The 21,778-nt window shown below is 49.3% G+C and overlaps 1 protein-coding gene across 4 annotated transcripts in view; it reads right to left on the bottom strand.

Annotated features, from left to right (window-relative positions):
- Positions 1–2,065: 2,065 nt before the first annotated feature.
- LOC147603503 (uncharacterized) overlaps positions 2,066–21,778 on the bottom strand; it is a 60,684-nt gene continuing 40,971 nt past the window's right edge. For 2 of the 4 annotated variants that reach the window (XM_086796537.1, XM_086796538.1), the window contains exons 8-12: positions 4,483–4,704; positions 4,310–4,396; positions 3,556–3,675; positions 3,364–3,456; positions 2,066–2,276 (exon numbers count right to left, since the gene is read on the bottom strand). In XM_086796537.1, the coding sequence (XP_086652663.1) occupies positions 2,208–2,276; positions 3,364–3,456; positions 3,556–3,675; positions 4,310–4,396; positions 4,483–4,704 (591 nt within the window). In that variant the 3' untranslated portion in view covers positions 2,066–2,207. Of the gene's footprint in view, positions 2,277–2,411; positions 2,576–3,363; positions 3,457–3,555; positions 3,676–4,309; positions 4,397–4,482; positions 4,705–21,778 lie in introns of those variants that run through there. The other 2 variants (XR_015265609.1, XR_015265610.1) reach the window with 2 other exon arrangements.

The following is a 21,778-nucleotide window of genomic DNA, read 5'->3' on the forward strand; positions in this document are numbered from 1 at the left end:
TCCTGAATCATACATATGCTTGCGCTTTGCGCTATAAGATGTTAACAATTGTTGTACAAATCGTCACACACTTCCAGTATGCTGTTTGAATAATAATTAAGGATAAATTCATAACTATTTAGTGGATAACTATGATCTACAGGTAACTACTATAATCTAAGTGTAACTACGGGTTAACACCCATTTACCAATAAGTTCAGTGGTGGTGAATGGAGCCATGAACTCTGTGAAAAGGTCATTCAACCGCCGTATCTATGGGCAAAGCTAGAGCAAGAGTGGGACACACCACAACCCTGCCCTAGCTAGAAGTTCTCATTCCATTTCAAATGTTATACATTTTCAAACTTTTGGCATCAATCGGGAGTTGGGAATGGCCCTAGGGCCACGTAGCCCCATTACCTCCCTTTGTGGCAATCGGAGCATGTCTCTTTGTTGCACCATCTCAAAGTAGCCCACTTTTGACATGTCTTCACCACAGAATCAAGTTTTAGTTCCTCTATGTTTACATGAGGAACGTGAGGAAAGGTTAAGAACTAGTTCCAGCTACCGCCGCTACCAACCCCAATGTTCCACAAGGACAACCACCTTTTAGGTCCTTCGGTATCCCAACCTTGGAGCCATGCAGGCACATGATTAGTGCCATTGGAAAAACCATAGAGCCCAACCTCATGGAGCTTGAAACTCCGAACCCGAAGACAAAGGTCATGCGCAACAATTGCCTTGTATTCCACCACCACATGAATATGTAGAAGGCATGCTATGGATGGCATTTGAAATGGGAAAGCGGTTTTCCATGAATGTATCACCCAGAGGCCCAGATCCAAGTAGAACCAAGCCAATCCACATCTCAAAGTTAATGACCAAATTTGATGAAAATGGAGATTTCAATTTATAATGTTCCTTTTAAACTCTTGACTTATGAGACCAAAGTATCTGCCTTCGTGTGTTCCTTTTAGACACACTTATGAAGCAATCTACATACCTTGCTAAAGCAATCTCATGAAGTCTTGAGACAACTCTCCTTATATGCATTCGAGACTTCTCTCTCCTTTGAATCTTCCTTCCCCTTTGTATAACCATGTCTATGCTACAGCAAACTAGACATGCTTAAGTATGGATCAACATGTTATTGGCAAAGAGTACCATCATGTACCATCACTTAGGATTCCTTTCTCTTATGTATAATCACTAACCATCATGTAACACATATCACTAGGATTCCTTTAACTCTGCTTGACTCTTCAAGTTCTCAAGAGGTTATGGAGCAATCATAGTAGTGCATAGCCTTACTGCCAAGTTGCACTGTGCCAGAGAAATTGGGTATGTTACATAGATGTTGGCTTGTGAGCCACTACAGGTTGGGTTTGACGCTAGCTTTCTAGGAAGCAGCTTCCATCTCTTCATATCCTCTTCCCTTTTACCAACGCTATGGTAGAAAGAAAGATTGCTTGGTATCTTCTAAGAAGGTGGAACATTGTGAGAATTTTGGACGTTATAGAAAGCACTATCATGCATAATCATTTAAAAAACCATGCATTATCTTTTAGCAAACTCATTGAGTACTCATTTTAGACACCACTACTTGCAACTCATCAAAACCACACCTTACATTCCAGTTGAAACTCTACTGTTTGCATTCCTAGACTTTAGAGCTATGTTCTAAGCTTCATGCCCTTCCACCACTAACTGTTTGATTTCATTAATAGATTTTTAAAACTTTCACCAATATATTCCATGCTTACTATTTAGCAAAAATCTTTGAAGGAATAATTTCCTTGCACATGCCTCCATGTTTTGCTTGTGTGTGTGTATTGCGAGAGAGAGAGAGAGATTTTAACGTCTACAAAAGACCAGAGGGTCCATGAGACAAAGTGTTACAATACATTGAGGAAGTTACTCTATCATGGAATACAATGAAAACAATCTAACTAGAAAAACACATTTTCCATGGGAGTATGACATGAATAATGTATCCATGAGAGTTTGTGTGTGTGTGTGTGTGTGTGTGTGTGTGTGTGAGAGAGAGAGAGAGAGAGAGAGAGAGAGAGAGAGAGAGAGCATCAACGTGAAGTCAAAACAGTATTATCTTTTTTCTGAGAGATGTGGCTGCTACACTAGCATGAAGTGTGGTTGCAGAAGCATACTCATTCCTTTCTTTGCTATCCTTTTTTTTCCCCATAACTGATGAGCAGAGATTATAAAGGGTTTCATTGTGTTCTCAAAGCTTCAAGAACATCTTCCAACACTAAAGCCCAGTGAGTCCAATGGGTGCCACCCTGCACAACAGCCATAAACCAAGTAACAACACGACTTAAAAGTAGCAAAATGCTAGAGTATTTATGAAAATGATTTTTTGTTAACATTCTTGAGAGAGGGATCACGGACAAATTGATGTGAAAGAAATGACTCACACACAAAGTAATATCAACAGAAAGGTGGACCGGCAATCAAGTTCTGGAGATGATGGGGACAGGAGGTGTGACAGATACCTCACACCCTGATTCCAATTGCACCATTTTCCAGGTTAAGATATTGTTTTAGGTACCCTAAAACCAGCAACTCTACACTTGGAATGCTGTCAATATAATTGCAATTCTAAGCAGGTCTGAATGGCGATAGGTGCTCACATTCATCATACATGAATCCCCAGCATGGATGCATGTGTCATACTACTAGGAAGTTAGAAGTGGTTTGGTGAGTGATGGCCACTTGTGAGTCCTATTTGATTAAAAAGTAACTCAGTCCAACATTTCAGTTGCCAGTAATTTCAGACCCAGAGGAGGATGATAAACCTGAGCAAACATACCCCCTAGCTCAAATCAAAAGAGGTGCAAATAATGACCAAAGAGGTGCAAATGATGATGATCATGAAACAAAAGAAAAAGAGGGGCACATGAAACAAGCCTTAGAATCCAAGAGACCGACTTGAGTGCAAGGAACGGCCTTGATCACCGTCTGGAACGTAATCTCCACAGAGACTCAAAATTTACTAACTAGCTCGTCACCCAACCACGTTGAAAGTGCCCCCAAGTCTGAGGCTAGACTATGGTCAACCAACCAACACAGCTCGCCAAGCACCAGTATCCAATACTGCATATAGCCCACTGTGTGAGTTTCTGGCTAGTGCTAGATCATGGCCTGACTAGACCTGTTCTCCTGGGATCCTCCCAAGCACCAGTATCCCATACCGCATATAGCCCAACTGTTTGAGTTTCTGGCTAGTGCTAGATCATGGCCTAACTAGATCCTGATCTCCTGGGATCCTCCAAATCGGAGATATCTCAAATGCACCACAAAACACATGCACCCCAAAAGAGCACTGACTGCTAATTAGTGTCAATGCAGAAAGCACATTAGACTGACCTGGCAAAAGACTACGAAAGGTTCCCTTAGAGGTCCATCACATGATAACTCACTTGTGCTCCCGTCAATAAAAGTGCCATCCGCAAAGACCACCTGTCCCATAGTACTATCCTTCATCAATCACGGAAAAACACACCTGGTGCATTGAAGACTTTTTTCTAAAGCAAATAGTTGTTTGACCAAAAACGGTACCTGAGATTCATAGCCTGCAGTCGTACCAGCTGTGGGATTGATGTAAGATCCAATTGGACAACGCTTTTGTACAGCTCTACAGAAAGCAATCAATCGATCTGAAGTGCCCATCTCCACTGCCTAACAATAGCCAGTATTAGACTTCTGACCTTCCAAACCGTTCCTTAAAATCCCCAGACAAACCAATGTAAAGATGCATAGATTGTATAATCTAAAAATAAGATGCTTGTTTGTTTATAAGGAAACAAAAAACTCATTTTGAATATCAATGCTGAGACAAAGCTGGTATGCTAGCGGTACTATTGGTTCCTCCCAAGCATTCCCAACCTCTTGCTCAGCCCTCAATACCCTTCTTGCTCAGCTCAACAACTTGCACAAGTTCAGTCTTCTGACCTTGCTACAGCCACAGCCTTTGCTTCTTCACCTTGTTGAAGCGTAACCAGCAAGCCAGCCTACACCTGAGCTTAATCACTCTCTGGCTGACCTACTCCATCTATTCCTGAGGCTTTTTCAGCTGCTGCTCAACCTGATTACTTGGACTCTGCTTTCACAGCCCTCTTTTCCTGCCCATCAACTGTCTCTGCTACCCATCTTCCCGTTCGTGAACATCAAGCTACATTTTTCTAAGTTTGTCAACAATTATACTGCACTCTATCAAGGATTGTGAGTTTCACAGCACTCCTGTTTCATATAATCTAGCCACTCTATGGCAAGTTGACAGTTAAGATATCGATGGAAAAGTAAAGTTGACTACCTGTATAATATCATGACGTTTCACTCGGGGAAGTGGTTGTACTCTATAGCCTTCGCCTGCCATAACCTCTGCAACAAGAAGGCCTCCCTACCACAACATGAAGGCCCAATAATGACTTATCTCAATCATAGAGAACAGGCAATGAGACCCACAAGGACAAACAGACTCATTACCTTGATAGCCTCTCCGACCATTTGAGGGGACAAGAAAAGTCCTTGGAATAGTAAGCGCATCACTTCCCCGCTTGTTGATCCAGCTTCAATACCCAACCCTGGTGCAGCTAGGCGGGCAGCAGCTGCTTTCACCAGCTCCTCTTTTCCAGCCACATACCCACCATTTGGAGCGATCGTACCTCCAGGGTTTTTAATCAAGCTCCCAGCCATAAGGTCAGCTCCCTGCAATATGACAAAGAGTTTTGAGGAATGATGGCGTGATATCTATTTCTGAGCACTACCTTTTCAAAACAGCAAAAAAATAGACAAGACAAAACCAGGTTTTAGGGTTGGAAGTGAAGCAATGTTGTATGCCATGTTCCTCTTCAGATACGTACATATTCTGAGAAAAAACCTTCAAGCAAGGTTTTCCAGGCAGGTTATCTTAAAGAAATACAAGAAAGGAACTAAGGTTAAGAGTTTCCAAGCATCACGAGGTACTTAATTCACACTGGATATCACATGCGCGGAAGCTCTGAGTCTTCTTTCAGCCCTAAACACCTTTCTAGGAGCAAAACGCAATGCAGAGATGGAGAGACGAGAGAGAGATAGCTGTATTTTTAGTATTTTCATAATGTACAAAAAGGTACAACTCTTGGCAGTCATAGGCTTGCCCATAAAAAGGTGATCTTGACTCCATGAAGTCCTAGTCTAAGACCCAGAAGGACTGAATACCCAACAATGAGCCCAGCCTTTGCCTTTTATAGGCACTTGAAGAGCACATGAACTGGCTAACCTGCTGTCGGCCAGTTCCCTGGACATGGACAAAACCCTTGCTGCCAACACCTTCATGAAAGTGCTCCATCTGCTGGCCAACAGCCTTAGGTCCACATCCAAGCCTTCCCTGCCTATGACAGTTGCTGTAGCTCCATGATCATGGTGTTACTGAGAGGAAGAATAAAGTCATTTGTGAAGTGGCTAGGGTGATGCTCAATGAAAAGAGCATGCAAGATTATTATTGGGCAGAAGCATGTGCCACTGCAGTGTATATACTTAATAAGACACCCACAGCAGCCATACATGGAAGTACGCTAGTACAGGTTTTAGGCCAGACATTGGACACCTCTCAAGGTGTTTAGTTACATAGCTTATGTACATGTGCTTGACGAGAGAAGGAGGAAGTTGGATTCTAAGGCAGAAAAGTGTGTGTTTGTTGGATATACACAGGATCGCAAGGCATATAAATGTTACAACCTACAAACTAGGCAAGTGGTTATCTCACGAGATGTGGTGTTTGATGAACTTGCTAGTTGGTACAAAGCAAATTCTATTGCAAATCAGGGATTAGCACTGGGATTAGCATGTCCATGTGCATGCACATGGACATTGGAGCCCTTCAATTTCGTACTTTAAGAAAAATCTAATATTCTATCCTTGTAGGACTTGCGAAAGTATATGACTCCATTTATAGCTATTAAACATTGGTACTAATATTGTAGAACACTTGTGCCTATGTGCTAGGGTTTGAGAGTAGAGATAGAGAAGAGAGCAACAGAATCAAACATGCACAGCAAACACGAGTTGTTCTGTATTATGTAATAGAAAGAAGTAAAACAAATGGCTGAGAGTGAAGACGTCAACTCACAGCCAACTCTACTGAAGATCTCCCTGGCTAGCCCATGCTCTAGTAGAGAAATGTTCTGTAAAGCGACTTAACACTGAGAAACTGCAGATGGAAATGATTGAATTCCCACGTGTGTACAATGCCTAGGGCCAGCTTCAAGAGACTCCCCCAAAAGATGCAGGACAGACACCTCGATGGGATTTGGGGCAGAAATCAGGTTACCCTCACCATCGACTCAGACATCCTCTCTCTCTCTTTCCCCACCCCCCCCCCCCCCCCCCGCGCACAGCCCCGCACGGCCTTTAGTGGCTTGGAGCCTTAACTCGTAATGATATCCCCCTAGCAGTCCTCGTTCAGAAGGGGGGCCCACGCTTGTTTTTCCAATTGGTCCTCCCCAAAGACATCTCACCCTCTCCCCCACCAAGGATTTCAACGGTGCCTCACTTCAGCAGGTGAAGATTCTTGGCTTTTATGATTATCACTGGCACATTAACCTTGCCCCAACCAAGGGGGTCCATGACAGCTCTTGGTGGCTATGGTTTGGGAAAGCCAATTTTTGTTGAGGGACCCTAGCGAGTGGGAGTGGTAGGACCCCTTCAGCACCGGAGAGTCTGACCACCCCCTTCTTTCAGTACATGGCAAAGATGGGACGCAGGGTTCAGATGCATGTGATAAACGGCACCCTGGCAGCAGCAAACCATTGGGCTCCCAAGGCATTTCCTCCCGCTTCCTCTCAGATTTTTGGAAGAGCCTGTGGGACAGCTTTTGGCCAAGGAAGGTCACGCTCTTCCTTCGGTAGTTAGCACACTACAGCCTCGTTATCAATATTTGGTTGGCCACAGAGGACGGCCGACATAGTGTGCGCGTTGCAGCCACCCTCTGAAACCGGACGGGAAACTCGGATGCAATGGACAGTCACTTCAGATGTCAACAAAGATATGAAACACAGCGGAAATAACCATAAACAATGCTTAAAGGGAACACAACACTGAGCTGGAATGGCCGGCCCCCCGTAGGAACTACTTTATTCCAACAAATGGGTTACAATCAAACCAAGGTGCGGGTGCAATACTACACCGGATTTTCCACAACACTTGCACAGGAATCAAAGCACAAACCGCTCCAAGAACCAATACGAATCAACAGCCTAGTGCGGTGTCAAACCCAACACCGAACTCTGTGCCAAAACAGCCCTCAGAACGAAGCCTCAAATCTGCCCCAGAGGAGCTCTCAAATCAGTCCCTAATGTCTCCAAAACAGCCCCTGAACCGATGGCCAGGAGGAGGCGGTGAAGGGAGAGAAGAATCTGCAGTTGTATGACCCGCGCAAGAGAGAGAAGAACCTGCTGGTTGCTATACCACTTGTACAGCCAGCGAATCTAAGAGGAGAAGAAGCGGCCCAGCTACCGTACCACTGTACGACCTGTGCCAGAGAGAGACAAAAAGGGTGCCCCACTGCTGTACCACTGTACAGCTGTAGAGAGAGGCAAAAACCGACTATTGTACCACTATACGTCCGGCTGAAGAGAGAAAGGAGGTGTTGCCCAGCTGTTGTACAGTTTGTGCCAGAGAGAGGAGAAGGTTGTCCAGCCCCGCTGTCCACTGTACAGCCAGCGCAAGGGGAAGAGAGGGAAGCTGCACTACTGCCCACTGTACAGCTAGTTGCTCTGGAGAGGAAGAGAGAAGAAAAAAACGTTTTTATCTGCAACCCACCACCCTCTCATCATGCGCATGCTTCCTTTTGCTTTTAAAGGAGTCGACCAGCCCCAAAATAGTTGTGCTTTTCCCCTTTTGCCAAAAATAACCGGGTTGGCCCAAAAATAGTTGAACTTGCCCAAATATATCAATTTAAAGCTTTTCTTGGCTTGTACTCCAAGTTTTAGCCAAAAATATCAACTTTTATGCTTTTCTTGGCTTGATGCCCAAGTTTCATCTAGGCGCCTCCTTTTGTCCACTTGTCGTGCCCAAAATATCATATGTCCACTCCGTCTTTAATAATATGCATAGTTGCATTCCATACTGGTACGGATTGGTTCAGTCCGTACAGTACGTTCCGTATGGCGTACGGAACAGTTGACGTGGACGTTTTTTTTAAAACCCCAACCCGTCGCTTTCGCATCGCATAGGGTTCCGTACCTTTTTTTAAAAATCATTTTCGTTCGTGTTTTGGGCCGCCGTCGCGTTTCCATACGTGCACCGTACTGTGTGCACCAGTGCCCGTCTGTTGTCCAGCTTACCCTCTCTCCCTCCCTACCTCCCTCTCTCTCTCTCTCTCTCCCAAGTACGGGTTGAGATATATGTCCAATTGAAGGGAGAAACGCAAGCCCAACTACGGGTTGAGATGGAATTAGCCCAAGCCTTGATGCACACGGAAATGAAAAAAGAGATGCAGAAATGGAAGGATGACATGCTCAGAGAGATTGGCACAACAGTTGCATCGTACGAAGGCACTTTGAAGACATGTATGGCTGACAGTGAAAAAGACATCACAGAAATGCAAAACACTTTGGAATCATGTAAGGCAAAAGTGGCTGCAGGTGAGAAGGAAATGCATTCATGGGCTGAAATTGCTAGTGCCACAAAGAAACAAATTGAGGAAGTCAACCCATGGATTGAAGTAGTAAAAAAACAAAAGGATACACGAGTCAATAAATTAGAGGTGATGAATGCTACATTGGAAGAGGAAGCCAAGAGACGGGCACGTTCCTTACATGTATGTGCAGTTGGGTGGGAAGATAAGGGAAAACCCCCAAGAGGATGCAAAAGCTCTTGCAACAAAAATTGGAGCCACTGATGTACCCATTACCGGAGTATGGCGAGTAGGCAGAGACGAAACCAGGGCGAAGATATTGATCATCAGGGTTGGTGACTTGGAGAAGAAGAAGGCCTTCCTTTCCAAAAGGATGGCCCTTAAGGGGGAAAAGATTTATTTGGATGAGGACCTTACACCGGCACAGATAGCACACCGGAAGGAACACATGCCCGCGTGTGCTTGAGGCAAGAAAAGAGGGAAAATGGGCGGTATATAGAGATGGCCGAGTAATCATTACGGAGAGGAGGCCCGCTTGACGGTGCGCGGCCTATGAGACCTTGCAATTCACGGTGTGGAATTGCAACGGAGCCCTTAGAACAGATGCAGGATACTTTGAGGATACTTTCAGACATATACGGAGACCCATCAGTGCACAAACAAGAGGCTTCCTGACGTACGGGGTTATAGATGGGAATTAGTTTTCCGCCCTCAGCCACGCACAGTGGGAGGTACCAGAGGATCTGGAGGAGTGGCATTACTTTACAGGGAGGAGCTTCGTGACAAAACACGTGGTACATAGAGATGCAGATGCGAGGTACATGTGGGTCCGAATATGCAAAGAGGGGCTCCGCGAGCTATATGTGGCGGTATGCTACTTTCCCCCAGCCCAAGCTCCGCGAGCTATATGTGGCGGTATGCCACTTTCCTCCAGGTTTGCACCATCAGGAGAGTCGCCCTATATACCACTATATGATGATATCATGAGGTTTGCCAGCATGGGAGACATATTACTATTGGGAGACTTTAACGCACGTACAGGCACAGAGCAGACGGCACAGAGCAGAAAGAGCTGTATGATACTCAAGAGGCTATGTACCAGGAGATCACGGCAGAGGATGAAGGGTTGCAGAGATCAGCACAGGATGAGGGGGAGATTACAAATTATGGCAGGCATTTTCTCACACTCGGGAGTGCACATGGGTTGGTCATATACAATGGCTTATCGAGATGGCAAGGATCATATGCTCTCACACACTGGAACTCTAAAGGGGGAGTGAGCACAGTGGACTACTTGATGGGATCTCCTTCATTGATACCTGATGTGCGGGGTTTCACGATTTCCAATAGGCCCATTGGCATAGCAGCCGATCATGCATCCTTGAGTTTCACACTAGTAGGTAGATCCCCGAGAGATGGGACAGCCACTCATCTACCTAGGTACCCCAGATATCAGTTTACACGTGAGACAGTTGGGGTTTACCGAGATGCAGTATCTGATGGCTTGTTCGCTTTAGACCCGCATAGCCCTTTGGACGAGATCACAAGAGGATTGGCAGGTGTACTACATGCATCCGCCTCATATGCGTTTCCCTGCACTATGATCCCTTCCACCCACCCCCGCAGCACTGCCCCACAAAACAGTTGGTATGATGACGAGTGTCGTGAGACACGAGCACAACTACAGCGTGAGATTGCCATTGCGTCTCACACGCATAGACAGGCCAGGATGATCTTTCGGCGCCTTGTGCAGAGGAAGAAACGAGCCTATCTGGCTAAGCTAGAAGAGGAGATCTACCAACTCTTCCTGGGAGGGAAGGACAGCAAGAGGGCATGGAAGATGTTTCAGGAGAGGCCCCACCCCCCCTCCACTGGGAGCTAGACCGGCTAGCAGCACCTTTTTTACTATGCGGATGGTGCTAGATGCGATAGACAAGTTACAGAATGGAAAGCAGGATCATGATGGGCTAGTTGGAGAGCACTTCTCATATGCACGAGACACTTTGGCTCCGCTCATCGTACATGTGTTTAATCGTGCCATTTGTGAGGGTTTCCCGACAAGCTGGACAGAGCATATCATTGTACCACTCTTTAAGAGTGGGGACCCCATGGTACCAGGCAACTACAGGACGATCATGATTGGTCATTACTTGGCCAAACTATATGGCTCTATATCGGAGTCGGAGCTGAGCCGATGGGCAAAGAGGCATGGTCATCAAGCACATGGACAGGCTGCCTTCAGGAGAGGATTTACTACCTTGGATCACATACTGACACTTGAGGCACTTATTGAAGAGGGCAGGGCACAAAAGAGAACGATATACTGCTGCTTTGTGGACTTCGCAAAGCCTTCGATACCGTACCACGTGCCAAGCTTATGCACAGATTGCATGACATTGAGGTACCCGAGGATATGCAGTGGGGGATATATGCTTTGTATGAGTCTGTGAGACAGGCAAAGTCCGAGCTCCAAGCGGACTATCTGATAGGGTTGAAGCAGGGATGCCCGCTATCGCCCACCCTCTTTGGACTGTACATTGATGCGGTCTCTGATTATGTAGACAGATTGGGAGGCCCAAGGGCATGCCTAGCAGGGGTGTTGATACCCATCTTGTTATATGCTGATGATATTGTTCTAATCTCAGACTCTCCGAAGGGATTACAGAGACACCTGGATGCATTATAGGCTTTCTGTGCGGATAGAGATCTGACAGTGAACCTTGGGAAAACCAAGGTTATGGTGTTTAACACCACACAGGCATGGGTGACGAGATCAGAGCCTCAGTTCACTTTCTGAGGGGAGCCGGTAGAGTACGTCAGGTCATATGTCTACTTGGGAGTTACTTTCATAGGACCGCGTTTCTCCCTGAAGGAGGCAGCAGCACCTAGATTAGCTCAAGGGCATGCAGCCTTGGGGGCACTTGAGAGGCAGTGTGCACACATACAGTTTCAGGAGCCACGCACCAAATTGTGGCTATTTGATACGCTTGTCACACCGACCCTCCTGTACGGAGCTCCAATTTGGGGGCCCAGTATACATCACAGATCTCAGAGAGGGACAGATGAGGGATGGAGGCAAATGGGGAGACCACTGATTATGATGATTGCCCGCATGATTCGGAGCAAATCAGCAGTACCACATGAGATTGTTCGGGCTGAGCTCGGTGCCCCACCAGTAGTAACCAAGCCCCTATTCCAGGCAGTTACCTTTTTATAGCAGCTATGACAGCTCCCTCAGCAGAGGTGCTCCCGATTGGCACCATACAGTTGGCGGAGGATGGAGATACTCATTGCTGGTACGCTCAGATGAGATCATGGTTTGCGGATAGAGGCACTACCACCCTTTCAGTACAGTCTGGATTGTCCATTTTTGGATCTCACCCGCTCAGAGCAAAACCGCATGATCAGGATGGATATCATCAGAGTGGACACAGAGAGGACATGGACTAGCCCCCTTGAGCCCTTAGACACGAAAATTCTACACCTCTCACCAGATGATTTTATCACCCGCCTAGCATACATGGATGTACACCTATCACATGGGATACGTTGTGCCATTGGACAGATCCGGACCTCATCACACCAGCTGCGGATTGAGACAGGACGATATGTGCATCAGATCTTGGATGACCGCATTTGTCAGCTATGCTACCAAGAGGTAGAGACAGAGGAACACTACATTTGCCAATGTACAGTCTATTATGAGATCCGAGGGAGGTAGTGTTGCCCTCTCCTTAGATCAAGTATCTCCGCCATGGGGCTGTCTAGAATGGAGAGGTCGTAGAAGCGAGGTAGGTGCCTCCGATGCCGAGCAATAATGGCTCTGATCTGGCGATAGTGAGGATGCCGTGGTCGGGATCCTGGTGGGCGTGGCCGACGAGCACGACATAAGATAACTGCTCTATCTATGGTGACTCCCTGGGAGCGTGGTCGGTGCCCTGATGGCCCAATGGAGGAGGTATCAGGAGGTGTGTGGGTTGGGTTGCTGGTGCTGGTGTTGGTGCCGAAGACATCTGTCAGGGTCCTTTGTCTAGGTACATCATGGCTCGGCCTCCTGTTTGCCAAGAGGGTCTTTCTATGTCTCCTGATCTCAAGTAGAAACAATCCCAGGCATCTCTGATCCTCAAACTCCATGACCCTGCCTAACGGCCCAAAACCCTCTCGGAAGAGGCAGAATTTTTCGGTATTTTCTACTCAGTATCATCTCGGAGTCTTACAGTTTTGTTCTTATAACTGTAGGACAATCAGTTTATTGTACTTTTTAGTCTCATTTAGTTGTTCTCTTTGATGAGACACCAACTTCAGATGTACTCTCAGTTTTGGTCTCATAGGCCATTATGGCCTCTTAGAGACGTTAATATATCATTTCATTTCTCTCTCTCTCTCTCTCTCTCACTCCTGTCGGATAGATCTATTTAGGTCTCTTGGGATTGTTCCTACGACATTAAAATAGCGTTCTTTACTGGGTGTGTGAGTAAATAAACAAAATGGGCTAACCTTTCTATCACCCAATGTGTGGTAGATCGGTTAGCTCATGGAGTTGTTATTCAACACGTCTTGTGTTCGAATCTCACTCTTGCCGGATAGATCTATTTAGGTCTCTTGGGATTGTTCCTACAACATTAAAACAGCGTTCTTCACTGGGTGTGTGAGTAAATAAACAAAATGGGCTAACCTTTCTATCACCCAATGTGTGGTAGATCGGTTAGCTCAAGGAGTTGTTATTCAACACGTCTTGTGTTCGAATCTCACTCCTGCCGGATACATCTATTTAGGTCTCTTGGGATTGTTCCTACGACATTAAAACAGCATTCTCTCTCTCTCATGCATGATCATGAATGATCATGAATCTCTTGATGACCATCTTCTCCGCACCACTGAGGATGGCTTTATACTTAGACCGAGCTACATGGATATCCATCTGTCTCATGCATTGAGGTGCGCCATAGGGCAGATCCGCACCTCTTCACATCAGTTAGAGATAGAGACAGGCAGATTTAGAGGCATACCTCCACGGGACAGGATTTTCAGATTTGTTGAATAGAGCCAGAGACGGAGGAGCACTACATCTGTCCTCGTTGCACAGCATATTATGAGATTCGAGGGCGCTACCATTGCCTTTTCAGAGAGGGATTTGGACCACTGGCTAGAGTCATGGACTACTGTGATCAGCGATGCTTGGGTTTTTATCTCCTGGAGATCCGCAGGCTCAGAGAGTCCATTATCAGGAGCAAACGCCCGACTGGCAGGGAGTCCACACAGAGACAGATTACTGACTTCTTTAGAGGGACTACCCAGGAGGACACACAGCCGACAGCCCAGCAGTGGGCACCCCGTGGGACTCTAGTTGAGAGAGCTATCCAGTTGGGCAGATCTAGACGCCTGAGGGTTCGCGGATCCTCACATTGGAGACGGTGCCTACACCGGAGGATTCAGAGCATCATTGCGAGGCATCGGGCTCGTCCAACCAGGCATCTCACTATGGCAGATATCCAGGCCATCCGGCAGAGACCCATGCTAGAGCTCCTAGGATGATTACGACTCCAGCCATATACTGTTGTACTCATTGTCACTTTTGTACTCCCCCATATTCATGTATTCAGGTATCCATGTACTCATGTACCCCATTTTGACTAGTAGCATTAGCTTCCCCCCTACTGATGTATTGTGGGGCTATCTCTTTTCTTTTCCAAACAGTGTATCAGATGTCACATGGTTGTAACTTTGGTCTCATAGGTCACTTTGGCCTTTTGAAGACGTTAATATAACATTTCATTTCTCTCTCTCTCTCTCTCTCTCTCTCTCTCTCTCTCTCTCTCTCTCTCTCTCTCTCTCTCTCTCTATATATATATATATATATATATATATATATATATATATATATATATATACTCGTGGTGCACATGCCAGAGGGAGAGCAACCAGAGCGATCAGTAGTCGTCCTTCTACCTCTAGAGGCACTAGGGTGTATACTCGTGGTGCACATGCCAGAGGGAGAGCCGCCAGAGCGATCAGTAGAGGTGGTCCATAGCACCAGATGCAGACTCTTCCAAAGGAGATACCTGGGACCTCTACCATTGTTGAGGAGATACCAGGTGATGTGGCGGAGCGGGAGCCACTATATGATTCAAATGGGAATCTCCTCACAGATGGAGACTACTCATCATCCTCATCTTCAGGCTTGGATGATGATGAGTGAGAGCCGGCCATATGGCTATTAGCGTTTGTACTTTGTAGTATGTACTAGCATTTTAGCTTCAACAGGACAGTCCTTCATGTTGTATGCAGTGCAGCTCATTTGACAGTTCATTTGACATTTATATAGCATACATGCTTGCATTTCAATTATTTTTTGTGCATCTGTGTGTACCAGTGTTACTAAATTATGAATGATTTATAATATGTGTTTTTTTTATACACATTTTTTTTAAAGTGAACGTACTTAAAGTACTCATCCCGATGCGTACTTTACGTACTCGTATGCGTACCGTACCGTACCGCACCATACCTAAAGTACTCAACCACTATGATAATATGCGAACACACCGACTTATAAGTCACTTTATTGATAAAAATCCCATGGTGCCATGCTGTGTGGCCATCTTTCAAGCCAAACCATGCCAGTAAAATGCTCTAGCTTTCTTTTGAGGAAAATCCCCGTTCACACCTTGGTTCTAGAGAGAGTGTGAAACATTGTTCAAGACTAGTCAGAGAACCAAATTGGTGACACCCTCTGGAATCGCAATGGCACTACCTTTGGGACTATCCCAAAGAGCAACAAGTTTGGCAAAGGATTCTTCGCCTCCACACAACGGTGCGGTCTACTCTGCACTGACCCCGTCTTCAGAGACCTAGTCTACAGGCACTTGTCACACATGGGAGATCATCAGCAGCAGTTGCATGGCATATATAGTGGGAGAGGCTTTTTGTGGACATGGCGCCAAGGTCCCTTTCTCTTTGATAGGGACGGTGAGGTGCTCCCACCCACCCCCCCCACCCCCCCCCGGCAGCCTCGCAACCCAGTTGAGGTGCTCCCACCCCCCCCCCTCCCCCCCGGCAGCCTCGCAGCCCAGTTGTATGAGGTAGTTTCCCTCTAAGCGGCCACCCATGGAGGGAACCATCTTCCCCAACTATTTGCTTCACCTCTTTTGAGGGCCCTAAGCATGTACATCTAGCCTTTTTTTTTTTCCGAGAAAAGATCCTTTCATTAGTTATGTAAAAAACGCCCGGAGGGCTACAAAAGAGATCTCTCCTGCTCCTACCAGAGAGAAGAGCAGTGAATACATCATGGCAGCCCGGGAGACTCTCCCTAGGTGCTGCAAAATACAAGCATCAGCCTAAAGGACTGAGCGGCTAAATCATACAATGGGGGGGGGGAAGAGCCAAACAGGTGGCCTGTAGTGCCAACGGGGGGATCCCGTGTGTAGGGTATAGAACGGGCCGCAGCGCCAAGTGGTATGAAAGGCCTGGCGCCGTAAGATCGCCTCATCCGAGTCTCCCCGGATGCGGTCGTACTGTCCTCGCAGGGTGTGGATCAACTCCTGCCAAATCCCCCGAACAGTCTCTGCTGGTGGCTCCAATCTCCCCTCAAAGGCCGTGAAGCACCGGGCCCTCCAGGTGAACCAGATGGTGAGGCTGCTGAGGAGCTCCCATCGTAAATCCCTCTCCTGTGTCCAGCTGGCGGACGAGAAATCCGGTGCCGGAACCAGGCGAGGCTGGCCCCTAATAAATCTGATGGCCTGACTGCCCTGCTCCATCTCATAGCCCATAGCAGGCCCTGACGAAGTCGACCAAGCAGCGGCACCCCACGTAAACATACCCTCTGGAGAGAGGGGGGCCAGAATACGCAGCATCCGCAGCCAAATCTGCTGTGCCTGAGGGCAGTCCCACAGGCAATGTCTCTGTGTCTCCATAGGGTGGCCGCATCGGACGCAGGCCGCCGGAAGACCGCTGTAAACAAGCCAAGTGCCAACTGCTGAGCCCCTGTGGGCGACCAGCCACTGAAAAGCCGAGATCCTGCGGGCCTGTCGACTAGCCCAGAGCCGAGCCCAGAAATCCTCCAGGAACTCCTGTGATAGTCCCTGCAATCGCCAATGCCCCGCTGCCGCTGGAGACACCGTCCTCCTCGCCGTCAAGATATGCCGTCCCAGCCTAACAGTATACTGGAAAAATGTGATCTCTGTGGCCTCAAGGGATGCATAAGGATCATGCCACTCGTACTCTCCGGGGTCCCACTGCAGCCGGGCCAAGGGGCGCGCTGCATATGCCCAGATGCGCCAATCCGGGAGCACGTCCGCAGGGTCGGGGTCAATATGCCACTTCCGAGAAGCGGCAGCCACTACCCGAATCCTCTGAAAGGTGCACTCTGCAACCAAAGGCGACTCCACCTCCACTCTCTGGAGTCTGCCCTCATCCTGAATCTCATAATAGAGGCATCTGCCATCCTCAGTGCTAGCTCTGACAGCAATCAGGATCTCCAACTGTGTAAAGGCTCCCATCCACCGTGGGGCCACTGGCTCGAGAGGTGTGAACCACTCCTCTGAAAGTGCCTCCTGAATATCATCCCTCATAATCAATCCCCCTCTGAAGTGACTCAGCCTCTCCACCTGGGTCTCCTCTGGTAGACTGCAGAAAGCCTGCCAGTCTCCAAAACTACGAGCCGGGCCTGCCGCTAAAGGTCCCCAGGCTAGACGAGGCCGAGAACCCAGCATATGACCCTGCTCTGTACGAACCGCTGGGCTCCAGATGAGCGGCTGCCTGGCCCGCTCCTCAACACAAGAAGGAGGCCGCTGAGAGAGCCCCGGTCTCAACAGCTCCCAAGCTCGCAGGATACTCAAAGCAAATCTGTCCTCCCATCCTCTACTGAGGCCTGTCCTCCTCATCTCTATGAAGATCCAGCGAATCTCTGGTGCCCAAGTACCCCCTGCAGGAGGCGCCCGGGCCTGCAGTCGCTGCAAGAGGAGCTCTTTCCAAGGCTCAGCGCCTGGAAGCAACCCCCGAACAATAAGCTTCCCCAATAAGGCTCTACTCTGATCGACTGGATCTATAATGCCCAAACCGCCCTGAGCCAGCGGAAGTGTAATAACTGCCCATGCAACCTTTGCCCGAGCTGGCTGACCGTCCCGCCCAGACCACAGAAAGTTCCTGATCAGCCTCTGTACCTGGCTGATGCAAGAGCTCGAGAAAATCCAGCAAGACGTAATGTACCACATAGTCGCTAACAGCACCTGATTTGCCACCACCACCCTACCAGCCAAGGATAGTCGAGCTGTACTCCAATACAATAGCTTCTTCCGAATGCTCAGAAGAAGCGGGGCAATCTGCTGCTCAGGTGACAAATCGAGGCCGATCTGGCATCCCAAATACCGCACTGCTGTGCCGGGAGGAATCCATCTAAAACCGGGGTCCGGACTCCATGCCGGAGTGGGAGCACTACTGATCCAAAAGGCCACTGTCTTGCGCCAATTGATCAATGCTCCCGAAGCTGCACTAAAAACCTGGAGCGACTGCTCTGCCCGAATAAGATTGGCCTCTTGGCCATGCAAAAATAAGCCCGTGTCGTCTGCAAACTCAGCATCAAGCAAATCCTCCCCCCGGACTGGGAGCTGAAGTCCTCTCAAACCAACCTCCTCTGCCGACAAATACATACTCATAGCCTCCGCAAAGAAGAGAAAAAGGAAAGGAGCGAGAGGACACCCCTGACGGACTGATCTGGTCAGCTCAAAACTCGGCCCCCGACCTCCTGCAATCAGCACCTGGCTGCGAGCTGTGGAATACAAAGCTGCCACCCCTCTGATCCATCCTGGCTCAAAGCCCAGGCGTAGCATAGTGCCCTCTAAGAATCCCCAATCGACTCTATCGTATGCCTTCTCAAAATCGAGAAGCATCACGACCAAGTCCTCACCAAGAAACCTGGCTCGGGCCGTCGCCTCCCAGAAAGTAAAGATGTTGTCAAGGATACTGCGCTCCTTGACAAATCCGGTCTGAGTAGCATGAATCAACTCCCCCAAGAAGGGCTGGATCCTCAAACTCAAGGCCTTTGCCAAGACCTTGTAGACAGTATTGAGGATCGTAATAGGCCTCCAATGCCGAATATCATCTGATACTCCCTCCCCCTTGGGGATAAGATAGATCAAGCCCTCTGAAAAGCTCTGCGGCATCATCCCAGTGTCCAAAACATGCTGAAAGCCCCTGCGGAGGCCTGGCCCCAAAAGGTCCCAGTAGCGCATAAAGAAGGCCGGCGTCAGTCCGTCCTCCCCTGGGCAACTATGTCGCGGCAGGACCCTCAAGGCCTCGGCAAGCTCAGTCTCTGACAGAGGCGCACCTAAAACTGTGCGCATATGGTCTGTGACCCTCCTCTGCACATGGGCCCACACAGTCTGTCTGCATACATCCCGATCCTCAGTGGCTGGCTCCGCTGAAAGCAAGTCACTATAAAAAGCTGTGGCAATGTCTCTGATCTCCCCGAGCTCAGTAGCTATCGATCCATCCGGTCTACCAAGCTGGCGAACCCCTGCTCGCGCATGACGGGGTCCAGTGATCTCAAAAAACTCCCCAGTCACTCTATCACCAAGCTGCGTCCACTGAGAGGCCTGACGACGATAGTAAAACTCATGTCTCTGCTCCTCTGCCTCTCTAACCTCCTGGCGGGCCTGGCTCAGCTGGGACGCCACCCACTCACATGCTGGCTGCTGCTCCTGAAGTCGCTGTAGCGAAGCAAGGCTACGTCTCAGCCGTTGCCCCCGCTCTCGAATCTCTCCCAGTCGTGTCAAAGCTGCAGCGTGCAGAAAAGAGCTAAGATCAATGAGTCCCTGGGCACACTGGCCCGCTGCATCCTGGTCAGAGCACTGACTATCCTGCCAGATCCTCTCAATGTCCTCAGCGAGACTGGGGTCTGCAAGTACCCGCTCTGGGATCCTCAACTGCAAGCTGGGCTCCCGAGTCCCCTCCTCCAAAGTCAATATAACTGGCGCATGATCTGAAAATGAGGTGCCAGCAAGAATGCCGACGGAGCCCCCTCGCTCCCCCAACCAATCGCCCACATAAAAGCGATCAATCCGAGATAGATTAGTCCCTCCCTGTCGGCGATCCGACCGAGAGAAACTAAGACTGTCCTGAGACCGGGAGAAAGCCCCATGCTGCCATGCATCAGTGATCCTCAGTGACATGCAAAACCGGTCCCAAGCTGCAAGCTCCGTGCCGTGCACTGTAACATGACTGCCTCCCACCCTATCTGCCGGGTCCTCAAGCATGTTGAAGTCTCCCCCAACACACCAATGTGCGGCCTCTGGCAATGCATCTGTAACCTGAGTCCAAAACTCTGCTCTGGCACTAGCATGATTGGGCGCATAGATGTTGAGCACACCCAATAGCTCATCATGCATCCTCAGAATGACATACTGTGCTCTGCCAGGCACAATGATCCCTCGATCCACAATGGCCTGCCGCCATGCATCTGCAATAACCATGCATACTCCTCCCTGTCCACCCAAAGGACCAAACCCTGCAGACCAGAAAGTGTCCCATCTACCAGGCATCACCGAACCATATCTCCGGATCCTGCTCTCACCCAAGTGGTGCTCCTGCATCATCAGAATGTCTATGCTGCCACCAACCAGGCATCTCTGTAGCTCCTGCCTCAAGCAGCCTCGATAACGTATAAAGTGTGCTCCGCCAAGGCCCTGAACATTCCATGAGATGATCCTCATGGATGTCCTACTGAGGTGGATGCTGTCTCAGCCGTGCGGTGAGCCTTCGCAAGCGGCTTGGATGGAGAGTAGTCCCCATCCGAACGGCTGCGAGTCTGCCCACCCGGTGTACTGCAAGAATCCCGGATCAGGCGCCAATGGCTGTGACCCATGGCGACTGCCTCCTGCTCTGACATAGTAACCTCGTGTATACTCACATATCCTGGGTCGCGTGCCAAATCTGCAACTATGCGCACGACCAAATGCCGAATCCCGGATGTATCCACACTCCCGGGATCCAAGAAAAAATGAGCCAACTCCCAAAGTCGGCCTATCACATCTGTAACCTCCAAATCGCTCATGTGATGAGAAAACTCAACTGCCTGAGTCTTCAACGTGCTGAGAGCGAGCTCTAGAGTCCACTCCCGGTCACAAGGTCCACAAAGAGGGAATGAGAAGGCCACCGCTGAGTCTAGTGCCTCCTCCCCGCGGGCCGGAGGTATCACTACATGCACTCGGATGGGTGCTGGCTCATGGGGGCCCTCGGCTCCAAAAAGCCGTGTAAAGGTATAATCAAACGCCTCCGAGCGCTGACGAATGCCGAGGCGACTCAGCCGACTGCGGATAGATGAAATCCGTGAAGCCCTAATCGGCATAGGTCTCCTCTGTGATGCTCGAGCGAGGTCAGTGCTCAGCGCCCTCCGGACTGCAGGTGAGCGCCAGGGAACTGCCAGGACCTCCCGGGAAGGCGAGGCGGGCGGAGGGGGAGGCGAGGGAGGAGGAGAGGGAGCCGCTGCCGAGACCGGAGCGGGGGCGGGAGGAGGCGATGGTGGACGCGAGGCGGTGGGAGGGGGTGGGTGTGGGGGAGGTGAAGGAGGGGGAGCTGGCATCTCCTGGTCCTCGGTCGCTGCAGGGGTCTCCTCCTGAAGGGGAGCAAATCTGTTCCTCACGGGAACCCAGTGAGGCTGAGGCTGTGGCTGCTGCTGCAGCGGTACCTGGGCGCGCTGCTGAGGCTGTCTCCCTCGACGGCGCCCCTGTCCTGGCTGCCACTCCGAGGTCTCTGTGGCCTGAGCAAGTGTCCCTGAGGCAGCCTGCCGGGCCGAATCTGCGGGCGGGCCATCCGTGGCCTGCTGCTGTGGTGAGGGCCGAGGTCTCCTGCGAGGGCAGGCCTTGGCCAAATGGCCGACCTGCCTACAAATGAAGCACTGGTTCGGGAGCCCCGAGAACTCCACTCTCTGATCTATCCACCCCCCCCCTATCCTAGGTAGCTGAATGACCTTAGGAAGGGAGGAGATGTCAGATACCAACACTCTGACCGAAGGTAACCCAGCTGCTCTGGCCACCACTGAAGCTGCTGAGGGGCCCGTCTCAAGAACCGAGCCCACCAAAGCTCCGAGCCTGGGGAGGAGCGGAAGATACTCCCGGCGGAGACCAGGGAAACAAACTGTAATATGGAAGAGGCGCTCTCCCTGCTCCG

This window comes from Cibotium barometz, chromosome 64 (assembly GCF_041138505.1).
Source record: "Cibotium barometz isolate CiBa-2024 chromosome 64, ASM4113850v1, whole genome shotgun sequence".
Lineage (NCBI taxonomy): Eukaryota > Viridiplantae > Streptophyta > Polypodiopsida > Cyatheales > Cibotiaceae > Cibotium > Cibotium barometz.